Source organism: Macaca fascicularis, chromosome 4 (genome assembly GCF_037993035.2).
Source record: "Macaca fascicularis isolate 582-1 chromosome 4, T2T-MFA8v1.1".
Taxonomy (NCBI): domain Eukaryota; kingdom Metazoa; phylum Chordata; class Mammalia; order Primates; family Cercopithecidae; genus Macaca; species Macaca fascicularis.
This window is the reverse complement of record NC_088378.1, coordinates 12,960,395-12,978,531: the sequence shown is the minus strand read 5'-3', so window position 1 is coordinate 12,978,531 and position 18,137 is coordinate 12,960,395. Positions and strand designations below refer to the sequence as shown.

General features: G+C 43.6%; 1 protein-coding gene across 23 annotated transcripts in view; it reads right to left on the bottom strand.

Moving 5' to 3' along the window:
• Positions 1–18,137, bottom strand: part of ARMC2 (armadillo repeat containing 2) — a 151,033-nt gene that overhangs the window by 121,365 nt on the left and 11,531 nt on the right. For 12 of the 23 annotated variants that reach the window (XR_012433337.1, XM_074036816.1, XM_074036824.1 and 9 more), the window contains 2 exons: positions 8,508–8,679; positions 770–977 (listed from right to left, as the gene is read on the bottom strand). Coding sequence is in view for 15 of the 23 variants with exons in the window: in XM_074036816.1 (XP_073892917.1) it covers positions 770–977; positions 8,508–8,679 (380 nt within the window). In the remaining 8 variants the exon portion in view is untranslated. Of the gene's footprint in view, positions 1–769; positions 978–8,507; positions 8,680–13,083; positions 13,225–18,137 lie in introns of all 23 variants that reach the window. The other 11 variants (XM_074036818.1, XM_074036823.1, XM_074036832.1 and 8 more) reach the window with 2 other exon arrangements.

The following is an 18,137-nucleotide window of genomic DNA, read 5'->3' as shown; positions in this document are numbered from 1 at the left end:
CCTGTCCAGTTCAAGACGTTCTGCCTCTCTTAGCATCATTACTGGCTGGGACTGGAAAACAGAGCCTGTTCTCTCCACTCTTTCCCCCATTCCAGGCACCAATTATTCAAGGTTTCTTCAGTAAAACACCAGGGTAAGAATTCACAGTCCAAACAGCAAGCATTTCTCCACAGATCCTTAATACGGTAGGAATATTGATTCTCAAGGAAACCCTATCTAGGAACATGGTATGAAATAAAGTAATTCCCAATCATTCATTTATGAGGGACTAATGGAGGGATCTCCCAGATAACTGAAATCTATAGGACTCTTCTGTTTTAGCCATTAGTTTGCAAAATAAATATTTAATCCAAGATCTACTGAAGAATAAAGTAAGTGTCCACTCTTGCGGAGTTAAGGACAGTGAACTAACCCAAAGGGAGACAATAGGAGATTCCAGGCCATGCAAGAATCCCAAATAACACACAAATGGAATGATTATCACTCAAGGGACGGCTAGAATAGTCCAACTAAATCTTATTCTGATAGTCCTACAGAAGCAGCACTGTGACAGTCATGAATAAAGGTTTTCTTGAGCATTACATGAGGAATGATATAAAATCAACTCGATTTGGCCATGAGAAGTAGTCTCTCCTATTCATGTACCCTTAACATAAAATTTGCTTATATAAAAGAGAAAAAGCAAACCAATCATCTATATAAGATACAGATGAAACTGGTAAATGACATCATTATCCTGACCAGAAAATTAAATAAAAAGAATACTGACCCTCCACTCTTGAGATGAGACGGTAAGGATGTTGTTCCTTTGAACATTTCTTGCTCCTTTATTTCACTGAAGCCTCCATCATAAGTTAGCTGAAGTGGGTGACTCTTTAAGTGGCAAATAGCATTTGATTTTGTTAAATAAATCCCATTTATTTTCACCACAGAGTCCCCCATCATAACTGTTTCTTTGGATTCCACTGTCTTCTTTGCTGCAATATAACCAAGAAAATGTTTTGTTATTCTTATTTTAGGAATCACTACCTTTCAATGTTATTTTTCAATCTAAGAATTTATATGATTTTAAAGTTATACATTGCTTATAATTAAGTCCGGAATTTTATGGCCAAAGCCTTTCTGAGCATACACAAGACCAGTATCTTAAGCCTAGCACCATCAATTCTGCAGGTAAAAATGTATAGAATCTTATCTCTATCAGCTTAGAGTCTACCTGAAGGCAAACTCTCGACTTCAGGCTTATAAACTACCTAGTCCACAGAAGTAGTCCTGTGTTCCATAACAGCAGCTCTTCCTCCTGAATTTGATCATGCAATTTTTCATTCAAAAAACATTTACTGAGTGGCTCCCCCATATCAAACACTGTCCTACGCACCTGATGTGCATCAAAACAGATCCCTGATCTCACAGGGCTTACATCCTAATAAACAGAAAACAAGCAATCACCATAATAAATAAGGTATACATGGTGTTATAAGATAATAAGTGCTATGGGGAAAAAGCAAAGTATAAAAGTGGAGAAGGGTTAAGGGGATTGGGAATAGGGTGGGTACAGTAGGGTAGGGAGGACAAATCCTTTCTGGGGTGAGGCATCCAGCCACCAGGGTCAGTATTTTGAGCAGAGAGATCAGCTGGTACAGAGGCCCCAAGGTAGGCTGAAGTGGGGGACTCTTCAGCACCCACTGTGCCTGGGGTGCTCAAGGAATAGCAGGAATGCAGTGTGCAAGGAGGCGAAGAGGAGGAGAGGTGATTAGAGGGGTGAGGGGTGGATTGTGGAGGCCTAGCCTAGTAGACCACTACTCTGCAATGGAAAGGACAGGGCATTGAAACATACCTCTAAAGAGGGATAAGATAGAGTTGCAAGAAGACATCATTTTTGTTTATGACTCCAGATTTTTAGACATATAATAATATAGCACTTCCCTTTTCAGCAAATTGGTATTAGGAATAGCTTATTGTCTATGCTGCCACAAGGCTGTAGTCGGTGAGAAAACATTTTGTTAAAGGGGAAGAGAATAAATCTCCCATAATACAGTGTGTTGGGGGGTGGGGATGAGTTTCATGTAGAAAAATACCTACTGTTTTGCAAGATTTTTCAAAATGACTCAAGGTTTCCTTTCCTTTTCTGTACTTACAAGAAACCAACAAACCAATAAAAACTAATAATAACAAAACCACCTATTCTATCCCTCTGACCAAACTCCCTGCTTTCAAAACACTAAATTTTAAAACTGAAAGGAACCTTAGAGATTCTAGGCTTCTTATTTTTTTTTTCAGATGAGAAAATTGAGAATCCAAAGGTTAAATGACCTAAAGTCACAGGGAGAGCCAGGCCCACGGGGTGGGAAGAACACAGGCTTTGGCTCAGACTTGGGTTTGAGTGCAGGCCCCCCTGAGCACCGGCTCTGTGATGTGGATGCTCAACACACACCACCTTCTGTGGTCCCCACCTCTTGGGGATGTGGTGAGATTTAAAATGATGTGGCCTAGTAAAGTGACTTATATGGTGCTAGCACGCTCAAAACCTAGAAGTTATTGTCATTATGATGATTGGAACCCAAGAATCCTGACTTCTGGGCTAGGGCTCTCTCCATACCACCACACCACCTTCAATGACTTTACTACTGAATTATGAAGCACACATTCTGTTTCCGATTACAAAGTACTTTTAGCCTATCGTTATCTTTTAGCATTCGTTTTTCTTATTCATTCACTCCCTGAATATTTATGAAGCACCCACCACTATGTGCCAAGTGCTGTTCACTGCATGGATGAAGCCATGGTGAACAAGTCCTGGCCATCACGGAGCTTCTAGAAGGGGAACCCAACCATACCTATTGGTCGAGGAGCTACACCTGTCTATCTTCAAATCTACCGGAGTAAGCTTGTCAGTTATTACTACAACGAAGAGCTGCCCTGGGGGGCTCACTCTCATTCCTGATGAATTTCCCCGATGAAACTGAGCATGCATAGCTATGGTCTGTATCCTCTTGGTAAATAGTAGAAGCACATTGTATGAATTTTGTAATGGATCATGGGTAAACTTCAAAAGGAAACAGCTCCCAGCAGCCTTACCATGCAGGACCAGTTCAGTTTCACAAATATTTATTTGGTATCTGTTATACACCACACCCTGTTATAGGCTCTTGGGCAACAAATAGAGAAAAACACTTTTCTTAATGACGTTGCTCTGTCTCGTAGGGGAGACAAAGGGGGCAGATGTGTAAAGAGATAAATGAAGCCCAGTGTGGTCCCAGTCAGGTAAGGAGGGGGCAGAGAAAGTGAAGAAAGCTTGAGGGGTTAGGAGTTGGTCAGAGAAAGCTTCACAGAAGAGGTGGGGGCTGAGAAGCATTTTGAATGGTTAATAAGAGGTAAACAGCTTGAAGAAAAGAGAACAAAAGTCTGGAGTGAAAGCCAGCTTCAAGTGTGTATTGCTGGTACAGTTAGGCAGGGCCCCACTTTTAGAAGGGCCCACACTTGTTTTAAGGCTCTGCTGTGGCTATCTTGAAACTCTTAATAATCTTTGAACAAAGGGCCCCACATTTTCATTCAGCATTGGGCCCAGCAAATTACACAGCAGGTTCTGCCTGAGGTTTGAAACAGCAGGGTGGGTGTAGGGAACAAAAAGGGGTTCCACCCTGCCGGTGCACCCACCGTGAGGGGGCAGGCCCAGGACAGGCGTGAGCAGGGCCTGGAATGTGGGGCTGGGGCTGGATCACAACACAGCTGTGCACTTGGAGGAGCTGGGACTTCATGCCCCGCCACCCCCACCAGAGCTCAGCAAACTACAGCCCCACCAAATCTTCCCCACCTCGTTTTCATGTAGCCTGCAAATTAAGAACGGTTTTTACATTTTTAAATGGTTAGAAAAAAATCAAAGAAAGAACAATATTTTGTGACAAGTGAAAATTACATGAAATTCAAGTTTCAGTGGCCACAAATTGGCGGATGGCTGCTTCCACCCTACAATACAAAACTGAGGAGGTTGAGCAGAGACCATAGGGACCAGGTCTAAAATACTTACTATCTGGCCCTTTACAGAAAAAGTTTGCCAACTTCCATAGTAGGCTAGTGTTTCGCAAATTGTTTTCCCAAAAGACAGATCCCACAGTCCAGCAGGTTTGTGAAATGCTATGTTGAATTAAAATTAAACAGATTTCTTTACCAACACTTTAATACACTCATGTGCACAGAGACTCTCCAAGAAGATGAGGGGTAGGCAGTGTTTCCCTGACCTATTTGAGCACTGAACCTTTTTCCAAAGAAAAGCTATTAACATTTTGTCAAAAGTGTTCCCTGGAGTTCCCTGGAACTCAGTTTGGCAAACACTTCTGTAGGCACAGCGGGGCCTCTGAAGGGTTTTCAGCAAGAGGATGGTGCAATCTGATCTTTATTTGCTTCCCGACCTCTTGTGCTTTATGGAACACACAGAAAATGATCATTTTTCATGGTCCCCTGGGATAAAGGGATAACGCTGCTGCTCATAGCCATGTCGTGTTGGGGGCTCAGCATCCTCAGGCTCCACTGGCTGTTCCTCGGGCTGAGGGCCTTGCATCCACCGACCTGCGGACCATCACAGCACCCCAGTGAGCAGAGGGTGGTTTAAGAGCAGCAAAACAGGATGAGGCAAGAGGGATGGAGGCACCACGGCAGTGGTGAGGGAGAATGCAGACTCAAGAGCTAGTCAGGAAGCACATGTAGGGCTTGGTGACGCAGAGTTTGACAGGGATGGCTGAGGAGGTGGTACTGCTCTCAGGCCTCTTGTCTGGCTTGAATAACTGGGGAAGCATTCACAGCAGTGCCGCCTCCAGCCAAAAGCCCTATGTGAACGCAAAGCAGTTATACTGCTGGCCTTGTGGAGATGACTACACAAATCTCTTCCTCTTTCACTCTCTTAAAGCAGGAATTCCAAACCTGCCACCACACCCTGGCCCTGCTTGTGGGGTAGTGTCAGCCACAAATGACTTCACAGCAAATGAAGGGATGCCCTCCTTTTCTACAGTCTCAGTTACCCCACAAAGCCTACCTCTTCTAAACAATAGAGAGGATCTGAAATGAAACCCAGGGAGCTGTTATACACATGACAATGATTCCAAGGCTGGAGAGCTCAAATATTTTTTATAACTTTGTAATTGGATGACATGTGCTTTTAAAATAACAACGAGTTTCTGCTGCCAGTATTTCCTGCATGCTGGCCCAGACCTCAGGGATGACCTGAATGGTGAAGAGGGTGACTGCAAACAGGGTGGATAAAAGAGCCACGATGAAAACATGCTTCAGTGCACCTTGAAGGTGTGAAGCTGGCCTCAGTGCTGGGAAATGACAGCTGCACAGGGCATCTCCCAGAGCATGCAGGCAACAATCAGGTACCCCAGGGGGGAAGGAGCTAAGTCACTGGGGAAGCACTGAGGAGGAGGATGGTGGGCAAAGCACTCATCTCTGCAGTCACTTTCACATCAGTGCAAGCAGCAGGGTTTTCTAGTGTGCACTCCCAAAAGTTAAAAATGCATGAAACACATACACAGTATTCATCCTCACAAGCAAGAACACAGAATGAAAAACAAGGTAGGAGTCCTCGCACCAATCCTGCCATCCTGTTCATAAGAAGTGCCCTTCACCTCCAGGTCCCAGCACCCCCCATCTTGGCAAGCCCTTTGCTCCTGCAACTACCAACCCTTTCTGATTTACCTGAGCTGACATGGGACTCTGGGGGTGGAGCTTTTGCAAAGCTCCTCAGGCGATTCTCATGGGCAGCTACAGATGAGAACTGCTGTTGTTGAAAAAACACACGTCATGTTGCCTCTCCCTTTTGTAAACCCTACCTTTTCACTACAAGTAGAACACAGCTGGGTGTGTTTCCCATGTTCCGAGGCCCTGGGCAGTTCTGTGGCCTCAGCTCCCTGCAACTTCCCTTGATCAGCCACTTTCCAGCCACCGGACCTCCGGGTCCTCCACCACTGGCACTTGCTCTCGTGCCTGGTCATTGCACTCGCTTTTTATGTGGACACTTGGTCCATGGATTTTTACACAGCTGCCTCCTTCTCATGAGTCACCTTCCTACTCAGCTGTCAGCTCCTCAAAGATACTTTTCAGAGCCACCTGAGCTAAAGCAAACTATCCCACCACAGTCACCCTCAAGTCCATTATCTTGTTTATCTTCTTCAGAGCATTCATCAGCACTCAAATTATCTTATTTGTTCTCCTGTTGTTGTCTATCTCCTCTCACTAGATAGTAAGCTCTCTGAGGGCAGAATTCTGTTGGCCTAGAATGGTGCCTGGCACTTAGTAGGAGTTCAATAAATATCAGACTGACTGGCAGTGTAAGAAAGGAAACAAATTGGGACATCGAGGTAAAGCAAGTTGCCTGATGATATACTTGGTCACAGCATCACAGTGTGAGGCACACACCCTGCACATCCTCACTGTCTTGTCTTTTCTCTTCTCTTTTCTTCCTTCCTTCCTCCCTCCCTCGCTCTCTCTTCTCTTTCTTTTCTTTTTCTTTTTTTCTCTTTCTTTTCTCTCTTTTCCTTCTTTCCTTTTTTTCTTTCCTTTCCTCCTTTCTTCCCTCCCTCCCTTCCTTCCTCCTTGCTCCTTCCTTCCTTCCTCCCTCCCTCTCTCCCTCTTTCCCCCCCTCCCCGCTTCCTCCCTTTCTCTCTCTCTCTTTCTTTCCTTTCTTTCATTCTTTTTCCTCCTTTATTCTACCTCTTCAGCCTCATCAGGGACCAAACAGGCAAGTGAATGGCACAAGCCAGGGACATGGTGACTGCAGACCATATCCTGGCCACAGAATGGGGGTACCACTCAGCTCCAATCATGCCCCATTGCGGCCACATGGAACGGCGACCCAGTGTTGCCAGATTTTCTGATTTTTCACAAGGAGTCATAAATCTGGATTCTTCCATGAGATTCTTCTACTTTTTAAATGTTGGAAATGAATTTAAAAAAATACTTGTCCAGGCCGGGCGTGGTGGCTCAAGCCTGTAATCCCAGCACTTTGGGAGGCCGAGACGGGCGGATCACGAGGTCAGGAGATCGAGACCATCCTGGCTAACACGGTGAAACCCTGTCTCTACTAAAAAAAATACAAAAACTAGCTGGGCAAGGTGGCGGGCGCTCGTAGTCCCAGCTACTCGGGAGGCTGAGGCAGGAGAATGCGGGAACCCGGGAGGCAGAGCTTGCAGTGAGCTGAGATCCGGCCACTGCACTCCAGCCTGGGCGACAGAGCGAGACTCCGTCTCAAAAAAAAAAAAAAAAACAAAAAACAAAAAACTTGTCCATCAAGTACGATGCTCAGGTGGGGGCTGTGATCTTTGGTATGTATCTTCCAGGCTCTCCCCATCTCTCAGTGACTGTAAGCCTATCTCTCTTCATCAAATCTCGTTGATGGAGGGAGAACCAGTTCTGTCAGCTCCTGGTAAAGTGGTTTCCCAACTTTTTTTGACCACACACAGTCAGAAATCGTTTGTAATATGACCCTGAACACACATTGAAAACCAAAGTAAAGTCTCCTGAAGCAAAACTTACCCCTATTGTGTGTTACGTATTCTGACATTTTCCATTATATTCTATTCTACTTTAGTTTTTAAAAACGCTGGTGGGATCCACTAAATTGATTGTCATCCCACTTCTGGGTCCTTTTCCGCAGTTTGAGAAACCCTTAATATGCCCTGGATGGGGAGCGATTCCAATTGCTGGTGGGACTCCTCGGGCTGTGATCTTTAGCCTCTCTGTTCCCAGGTTTAGGTGCCTGGCAGCATTCTTAGGCAGTAGGAAAAGTCCCATTGGAATTTTGCTTACATGCTCACATGGGATCAGAAGGGTATTTTCAAAGAAATAACCTCAATGAACATAATAAGAATCTTACCATTTTCATTAATTTCTAATAAAATTAACAACTTTTTGAACTCTAATTTAAAAATTATTTATTTCTGATATACGTGAACTATCCACTAGGGAATACTTATCCTAATATTCTTTTTTTTCCTTTTTGTTGAGATGGAGTCTCACTCGTCACCCAGGCTGGGGTGCAGTGGCACGATCTCAGCTCACTGCAACCTCCACCTCCTGGTTTCAAGCAATTCTCCTGCCTCAGCCTCCCGAGTAGCTGGGATTACAGGCACACGCCACCACACCTGGCTAATTTTTGCATTTTTAGTAGACACAGGGTTTTACCATGTTGTCCAGACTGGTCTCAAACTCCTGATCTCAGGTGATCTGCCTGCTTTGGCCTCTCAAAGTGCTGGGATTACAGGCATGAGCCACCACACCCAGCCACTTATCCTAATTTTCTTTTCCTACCATCTGTGATATTTAGGTATTCCTTATAAGCACCCAGAAAAATATATGAACAATGTTTTTTAACCAGCTTTTTCCCAATATTAACTAACTCTTAGTTAATATAAAAATCATCCAGGGTTAGGAAAAATCATATAAAAATAGCTTTTGTGTGCAAATTCAAGAAGCATGCCTGTCCCCAGAGATTATAGGATGTTACATGACCTTACAGTCAGAGGGAGGAAGGGATCTGTCCGGCAGAAGGGCCCCCTGGGAGGCAGCCCTGAATAAGCGAGCCCTGGCACTGCTTATTCTTCTAATCTTCGCAGGGTCCACTGGGGGCTTAGGAAAGGAAAAGCAGGAATCCTCCTCTCTGGTGGGAGATGCTGGAACTTTCGGTTTCTGGAAAGAGATTTTTTAAATAATTGGAATGACTTTCTGTGTCTCAAATAACACTTACCTCAGAGCTAGCCTTCCAGAAGAGCATGAGGCCTATCTGCCTGGCTTCATCTTGGCTTCCTGATTCTACCAGCTCACTGGCCCATCTTACATAATGTGATACATGTAGATATAAAGCATTTTTTAATTGTTTTTCTCAATCATATTGTATTAACTACTCTGTTGTGCTATCAGCATACTCGAGTAAAACAGTTTACACATGCTAGCAACCACTATTATCTGTATAAAAGACTACAAAATTGGCTGGGCGCAGTGGCTCATGCCTGTAATCCCAGCACTTTGGGAGGCCGAGGCAGGTGGATCACCTGAGGTCAGGAGTTCAAGACCAGCCTGACCAATATGGTAAAACTCCGTCTCTACTAAAAATACAAAAATTGGCTGGGCATGGTGGCGTATGCCTGTAGTCTCAGCTACTCAGTAGGCTGCGGCAGGAGAATCGCTTGAACCCAGGAGTTGGAGGCTGCAGGGAGCCAAGATTGTACCACTGCACTTCAGCCTGGGCAACAGAGCAAACTCCATCTCAAAAAAAAAAAAAGACTACAAAATTACATATAGCATATTCAACATGCTTTGCAAATGCCTGAGTTCAAGTCAGTTCAGAAAACACTTATTGAGCACCTATATGTACCAAGAATTATGTGGAATATAAGTGGTACATTTACGTATTTTGGATGCCACAAATGTATTTTTTTAATGATATCAAAATTTTTAAACAAGTTAGGTGAAAAAGTCATACAACATAAAAGCAAGAGGTTGTCTTAGACTTATGATATGAAAGTGTTTTATTTATTTATTTATTTATTTATTTATTTATTTAGAGACGGAGATTCGAAATGGTGAGATCTTGGCTCACTGCAACCTCCGCCTCCTGGGTTCAGAGACTCTCCAGCCTCAGGCTGCTGAGTAGCTGGGATTACAGGAGCTTACCACCACGCCCAGGTAATTTTCGTTTTGTTTTTGTTTTTTTTCTGAGATGGAGTTTCATTCTTGTTGCTCAGGCTAGAGTGCAATGGCGCAATCTCGGCTCACCGCAACCTCCGCCTCCTGGGTTCAAGCAATTCTCCTGTTTCAGCCTCCCAAGTAGCTCGGATTACAGGCGTGCACCAGCACACCCGGCTACTTTTTTTTTGGATTTAGTAGAGACGAGGTTTCACCCTGTTAGTCAGACTGGTCGTGAACTCCTGACCTCAGGCAATCCACCCACCTCAGCCTCCCAAAGTGCTGGGATTACAGGCGTGTGCCACTGCGCCCGGCCGAAAATGTTTTACTTTTTACATCTCAGAAATTCTCTGCTGATACTCTCTATTTTTACCCCCTTCTTTTCTTAAGTGTCGATGTTGATACTCTTAGTAGAGGAACATTACTAACAAAATTCTAATTCCTTAAAAACTTTTTTAAAAACACCTGCACCAAGTTCTGTGCCACCCAGAACTCCCTCTAATCTGAGTGGCCTCTGACCTGGTGCCCTCATAGGGTGACTAAGCTCCTAGTTTTAGAGTTACCTGGTGCTCTTATCCTTCCTGCCTCCAATATCAGCACAGTTATTTGCCTATGAAAGAACAACCTTATAGCAGCAAGTGCTTTTAGCTGTAACCAAAAATAATCAAGTTAACACGCCTAAAGTCACTTTCATAATATGCGAATGAGTAACTCACTATCCAATAAGTTAATCAACAAATTTTTGAAACATCCAGTGTGAAATCCAAGTCATATAATTTGGAAAATTGGGTGAAGTCATTTATCACGTATGACGCATAATCTCAAACACTTGTTTTCTCACATACATGAATAGAACATAGACATCTATATTAGGGTGTTCCTTCCAAGAAGTTGTTCATTTCAATAATGATGACATTCTTCAAAATGTTTATTTCCTCTTGTTCATTTGTATTTAGGATCGGTTTATAAACCAGACCAAAAAAAATTGTTCTATGATATTAAAGACATATTTTTCTAACACAGCTAGAAAAAAACAGTAAATAAAATAATCATCATAATACGGAAGAAAGCATAAATCACTTTTGGAGACCTGGAGAAGGACCCACTCACTAGTTATGTGAACTTGTGCAGGTCATTTACTTCTCTGAACCCGCCCAGCTATAACACAGAGACAGTTCTTACAGGGCCATTCCCATAAACACAATTCCTATTATGGAATGTGTTGCTATATGGAACTAATGTGTTCCTAAATGGAACTGGCTCAAGAAATGCCAGTTCCTTTCCCCATGTAAGTTTCTCAGCCCTTATTTATCAGGTTTGGTTCCAAGTTACTTTTAACTCTTCCCAAAAGTAAAGGTCCTAGCCTCTGACACAGGCTTGCTAGAATTAAGATACTGGATTCTGAGGGGTCTGTTCTGAAGTAGGTAACACTTGTTTGTCTGCATAAATTGCATTATATTTGTTTAACAAATAGTCACTTTACTTTTTAGCCTCCCCACTTTGTTGCAAAATATTCATAGGAATGTTACTTAGGACATGAAGCTAATAGGAACAGAAAAGCTGAGAGTGTAATACAGGAAAATAGGTGTTTTCTGTGCAATTATGAAAAATGAAATACAGAGGGTAATCTCAATTTTGAAGACAGATGTGTGGTTTTCTTAACTCAAAATGTCTGCATTCTGCAGGTACCCTGAAACTGAAACAAAGATCAAGAACTCTGTCAAATAACAATCATGCAGACAAAGCAAACGGCTCCTTCTGCAGACACCCAAACTGTACTAAATGAAATTTTTTTTTTTTTTTTTTTTTTTTTAAGACAGGGTCTCATTCTGTCACCCAGGCTAGAGTGCAATGGTACGATCATGGCTCACCACAGCCTTAACTTCCCGGTCTCATGCGATCCTCCAGCCTCAGCTTCCTTAGTAGCTGGGACTACAGGCATGCACCACCACACCCAGCTAATTTTTTATTTTTTGTAGAGATGGGGTCTCCCTATGTGGCCCAGGCTGGTCTCAAACTCCTAAGCTCAACAGCTCTCCTGCCTTGGCTTCCCAAAGTGCTAGAATTACAGGCATGAGCTACCACACTCAGCCAAAAGATTTTATAAAGAGGGAAAACATGGTTTGGAAAGCAAATTTCCCCACAAGAGAATCACTGAATTTTCTCTGCAGGGCAAGATAAAAGTCCCACAAATGCTCCTCAATAAAAGGCATTATTTTCTTAGTGCAAAATTAGTAATTGTATAACAAAAATTCGGTTCCATTTTACCACTGACATTTAATAAATTATGTGTCCCATTTAAACATGCATCTCGTGGGACTACTTAGAATATAAAGTGACATATGTAAAGCATGTTTAATTATTTAAGAGAAAACAACTAAATGACTCAGCAATTTCTTTTACGCCAAGTTCTACAAAATGGTCTATCATGCTGTGGAGTAAAATGACTTTTATAAAGAAAAACAGCAAACATGTTTCTCTCATAAAATTCAAATAATTTTAGAAATCAGAGAATGTTGCAAGTAAGTTTAAGTTTTCACTTGAGGGCCAGGTGCGGTGGCTTACAACTGTAATCCCAGCACTTTGGGAGGCCGAGGTGGGTGGATCACCTGAGGTCAGGAGTTCAAGACCAGCCTAGCCAACATGATGAAACCCCATCTCTACTAAAAATACAAAAATTACCCAGGCATGGTTGTGCATGCCTGTAGTCCCAACTACTCAAGAGGCTGAGGCAGGAGAATTGCTTGAACCCAGGAGGCAGAGGTCGCACCATGGCATTCCAGCCCGGGTGACAGAGGAAGATCCTGTCTCCAAAAAAAAAAAAAAATTCACTTGAGAACCTTAGCTACCTCACATTTTGTTTCATGACACTAACCTGTGACTTCAGCATAATCAAGGACACAGGCACAGCCATATTTTAAGGTCTGTTCTGGCTGGTGGACCTGTTAGAGTCCATTGAAGACACAGTCTATTTCCACAGGACAACCCCGTCAAAGAAGACACAATACATGGAACGTTTAAGGTATCATATCCATCAGGCTGGCCACGACTCTTCCAAGCACTGTCACCTTGGCCAGTTTCTGCCCTGGCTCTTCCAGATCACCCAACAGGGTCTCCCCACATCCTACATGACAACTGGAAAAGGGAGTTCAGGAAATCTCACCCCAGAAATTCTGGTGCTCACAATTTAACCTGAAAAGCAACAGATCACACACACATGCAACGAAAGACACCTTGAAAGTCAGAAAGCAAATATTAAACATTCTTGCAAGTGGCCAGGCACAGTGGCTCATGCCTGTAATCCCAGTGCTTTGGGAGGCAGAGGCAGGTGGATCACGAGGTCAAGAGATTGAGACCATGCTGGCCAACATGGTGAAACCCTGTCTCTACTAAAAACACAAAAATTACCTGGGTATGGTGGTGGGCACCTGTAGTCCCAGCTGCTCTGGAAGCTGAGGCAGGAGAATCACTTGAACCCAGGAGGCAGTGGTTGCAGTGAGCTGAGATCGCACCACTGCACTCCAGCCTGGCAACAGAGCTAGACTCCACCTCAAAAAAAAAAAAAAATTCTCACAAGCACAGAACCTTTGTGACGCAGCAGTTCTGTGTGCACTTCTATTACTATGATTTTCTCCACAGGTACAATGGGGTCCTCTGTCACTCTCGGCATGTGACTCACTGCTGTAATGTCACCGTTTGCTTTAGCAATCATGAAAGAAAAAACACTGCTTTGGCCCTACTCTATTTGTCTTACCCTGGATCGCCCATCCCCAAGGTTTATATGAGTTCCTAGGTCCCTTTCTTTTAAAAATATTAAATTTTGTTTCACTTATCAATTACCTGGAGCTTGGTTATGCTGCTCAAACTAATCCACACTGTTAGAAGTGGGGCTGGTAGTTGCCCAGAGAAGGCAGTGGCTGAGAGGGGCCATGATGGCAGATTCAGAGCCCAGAAATGATCAATTTGATGATGCTGGTAGTGACCTATTTTTTCCTTTTGAATGTTGGCTACTGAGTGTGTTTAGTTTGTGTAAATGTATCAAGCTGAATTCTTCTGTGTCAATAAAAAGTTGAATAAAAACATTTGGGGTTTATGTAACTGGACTCAGTAAGTTTAGGAAACCAAGAAAATTCTGGCCGGGCGCGGTGGCTCAAGCCTGTAATCCCAGCACTTTGGGAGGCCGAGACGGGTGGATCACGAGGTCAGGAGATGGAGACCATCCTGGCTAACACGGTGAAACCCCGTCTCTACTAAAAATACAAAAAAAAAAAACTAGCCGGGCGAGGTGGCGGGCGCCTGTAGTCCCAGCTACTCAGGAGGCTGAGGCAGGAGAATGGCGTGAACCCGGGAGGCGGAGCTTGCAGTGAGCTGAGATCCGGCCACTGCACTCCAGCCTGGGCGACAGAGCGAGACTCCGTCTCAAAAAAAAAAAAAAGAAGAAAAGAAAATTCTATCTTGTTGACTAAAATAATGACGAAAGATAACACTTCCTGCTTATTCACAGGGTCACATCTCTTTTCTGACTTTATACAATTCAAAGCAAGAGAGCAGTTATCTTTGTGTCAACAAATTTGAACACCATCTAACCAGAGTAGAAGAAAAATAGGAGTAACTATCACCCAACTGCCCCAGGTCTCAGTGCTCCTGTGGAGCGGCAGGGAGCTGCTAAGAAGGAAAAAAGATGTAAGCTGGCACACCTATATAGCAGGTAGATATAAACGTTAATGAAAGACAACAAATCAGGCAGGCACAGTGGTCCATGCCTGTAATCCCAGCCCTCTGGGAGGCCAAGGTGGGCGGATCACTTGAGGCCAGGAGTTTGAGACCAGCCTGGCCAATATGATGAAACCCAATCTCTACTAAAAATACAAAAATTAGCCAGGTGTGGTGGTGCACGCCTGTACTGAGCCAAGATCATGTCACTGAACTCCAGCCTGGGTGACAGAGCAAGACTCTCTCAGAAAACAAACAAACAAACAAACAAAAACTACAAATCAGGGTGCTTCTGCTAATAGGAACCCCCTGGGCCAGTGGGGCTGGAGGGCAGGGCCTGAGCAATCAGGAACCATGAGCGTCAGCTCTTCCTCTTCTCAGAAGCCCTGGGCAGTCCTGAGTGTGGGCAGCCCATTGCCTGCTGGAGGGTGTGTGGGGAGCACAGGCCACATAGGATGGGGAGAAAGAGAGAGAGGGTAGCTGTACAAAAGCAGCGTTGAGCTAATCTGCTCACTGTAGGAGCTGAAAGGCTGCTGTCTGAGTCCCTGGTCCCTGACTGACTGCTGGTGGAGGAATTGTTAAAAGGCAAACTGGTCTGAGAAAGTGTCCTAGATCCAAAAAGCACTGAGATTCAACAGGCTAGGTCCTCACAAACTCTTTTAGCAAATGTGTCCCTTAACTGTGAGATACTTCTCCACCATTCTCTCTCCCTCTCTCTCCAGTTATCTCCTTCTCTCCACTCTCAATCCCTTCATCTATCTATCTCTGCCCTTTGCCAATTTAGTGGTTTCCAGAGGCAAAGAGTTCTTTTAAAAAGTGAAGGGATAAAGAAGAAAAAAGGTGGAAGAGGTGGAAGGTCAGGCAGCATGGGGACCATTTTCAGAATTTTTTGACTGGGGGCCCCAAATTTTAATTACTGTTTAAAATGAAATGTCCTTAAGACCCTCACATAATCCACAATAACAACAACAACAATCTCAAATTAAGTAGTCATTTTCCTTAAAATGGGAGCTTCTTAGACGACTTTTACTTTGCTTTTTGTTTTTTTGTTTGCTTTTTTTTTTGAGATGAGTCTCATTTTATTGCTCAGAATGGAGTGCAGTGGCATGATCTTGGCTCACTGCAACCTCTGCCTGCTGGATTCAAGTGATTCTCCTGCCTCAGCCTCCAGAGTGGCTGGGATGACGGGCATGCACCACCACACCTGGCTACTTTTTATATTTTTAGTAGAGACAGGGTTTCACCATGTTGGCCAGGCTGGTCTCGAACTTGTGACCTCAGGTGATCTGCCCACTTCAGCCTCCCAAAGTGCTGGGATTACAGCATGAGCCACCACGCCTAGCCGTCTACTTTTACTTTGAACATAGCACCCAACCCTTCAGAGGTATGGAAATGTAAGTTCAATGACCCTAAACAGATAAATGCCTATCTTGTCTTAGCCCAATAGCTAATCCTACAGTCCAAGTACTGTACCAGTTTGACAAGGTCCAGGTTATCTCTAGAAAATGAGATTTTTTTTTTTAAGGGAAGGGTAGACCCAAACTGAGTCCCCAAAAAACTAAAGTAATATTAAAAGCAATTTATAGGAGTCAAACTACAGAATCATAGAATAAAGAGCCACTCTACAAAAAGGTAGAGCCACTGAGCTGCCGAAGTGGGTCCTCAGGCTGTAGCAGGCTCAAAACCCAAGTGATTCCCAAGATTGTAGACACTAACAAGCCATGTGTCAACAATAGCTGGCAAATTATTTCTTGCAATATTGGTTCATGCTTGCTATCTTGGGATCTTATGTTTGTCATCTGCAATATATGAACAAGTATAATCTTTCTCACAGAGGCAATCTGATAAACACTTTAAAAATGTAAGATACATTTTGAGGCAATTGGGGTCATTTGAACATGGATTGTACATTAAATGATATTACTGAGTAATGTTAATTTTCTGAGCTATGATGATGGTATTGTGGCTATGTAGGAGATCATCCTTGTTCATATGAGATGCACACTTAAATTTTTGTGGATGAAGCATCACAATGTCTGCAACTTACTTTCAAATAGTTCATTCAAAACAAACATTCATACAAGCACATGCGCGTGCGCACACACACACACACACAGAGTAACAGAAATTGAGAAGCGCTTGACTAACATACCAATTTCATAAAAGTACCCTTATTGTTGAGTGTCAGAGTACTTATTATAAACATGGATGTTAACTGAATATTTATATCCTAAATGCTGGGCATTCCCGCCTTCTTCCTGCACCTGGAAGCTAGCAACCAGACTTTAACATCCAGGAAACAGCGTGGAAGATACTTCTTTACAGAGAATATGACTAGTCCGTAAGAAAAGTCCTAAAGATACTGCCACTGGGGTGTCATCAACAACACAGCCCAGCCAGATCCCCCTAACTATAGGTGTGGGTAGATACCACCTATAGGTTGACCAACCCAATCCACACGCCACTACTCTTTTTTTCTTTTTTTTGAGACGGAGTCTCACTCTGTCACCCAGGCTGGAGTGCAGTGGTGCGAACTCAGCTCACTGCAAGCTCCGCCCACGGGTTCACACCATTCTCCTGCCTCAGCCTTCGGAGTAGCTGGGACTACAGGCGCCCGCCAACATGCCTGGCTAATTTTTTGTATTTTTAGTAGAGACTGGGTTTCACTGTGTTAGCCAGGATGGTCTCGATCTCCTGATCTTGTGATCCGCCCTCCTCGGCCTCCCAAAGTGCTGGGATTATAGGCGTGAGCCACTGTGCCCAGCCGCCACTACTCTTGAGAGCAGCCAAACAAACAGCATGAGGCATCAGAGGAAGCCTCTAGTATAAAAAGCAGAGACAAAAATGCAACAGAGACTATAAAGGGAGAAAACTTAGTTAAAAAATCAAAACTCACCACTAATATACTCAGACAACGTGCTGCAACCATGAAATAAGAACAGACCACTATACAAAGAGATAACGTAGAGGAGAAAGAAACTTTTGAAAATTAAAAATATGATAGCGGAAATTTTAAAAAACTCAATAAAGGGATCAGAACACAGTCTCTTCCACAAAAAGATGTGAAACAGAAAAGAGAGAAAATAAGAAAACTGAAGTGTCAGTCCAGAAAGTCCTACATCTTTTTTTCTTTTTCAGACAGTTTCACTCTTGTCGCCTAGGCTGGATTGCAACGGCGCAATCTCAGTTCACTGCAACCTCCATCTCCTGAGTTCAAGCAATTCTCTTGTCTCAGCCTCCCAAGTGGCTGGGATTACAGGCACGCACCACCATGCCCAGCTAATTTTGTATTTTTAGTAGAGACAGGGTTTCGGCATGTTGGTCAGGATGGTCTTGAACTCCTGATCCCAGGTGATCGGCCTGCCTAGGCCCACCAAAGCGCTGAGATTATAGGCATGAGCCACCACGCCTGGCCCAGGAAGTCCTACATCTGAATAATAAATTCCAGAAAAAGCAAACAGAAAAAAAGTCGGTAAGACACTATGATGATATTAAATATTCAATTAATATCCATGTTTACTGAAAGGCATGAGATTCCACATTGAAAGGGCCCTTCACGTGCCCAGCATGATTGATAAAAATAGACTCACAAAAAAGGACCACTGTCATTAAATTTCAGAACACTAGAAACAAAGAGAAACATCCGACGAACTTCCAGAGAGGAAAAAACAGGAATCAAAGTTTCAAATAATTTACTTCCCATGTACCCTTTCTCAAGAAACTATGGGAGGGAATGCTCTACCAAATCC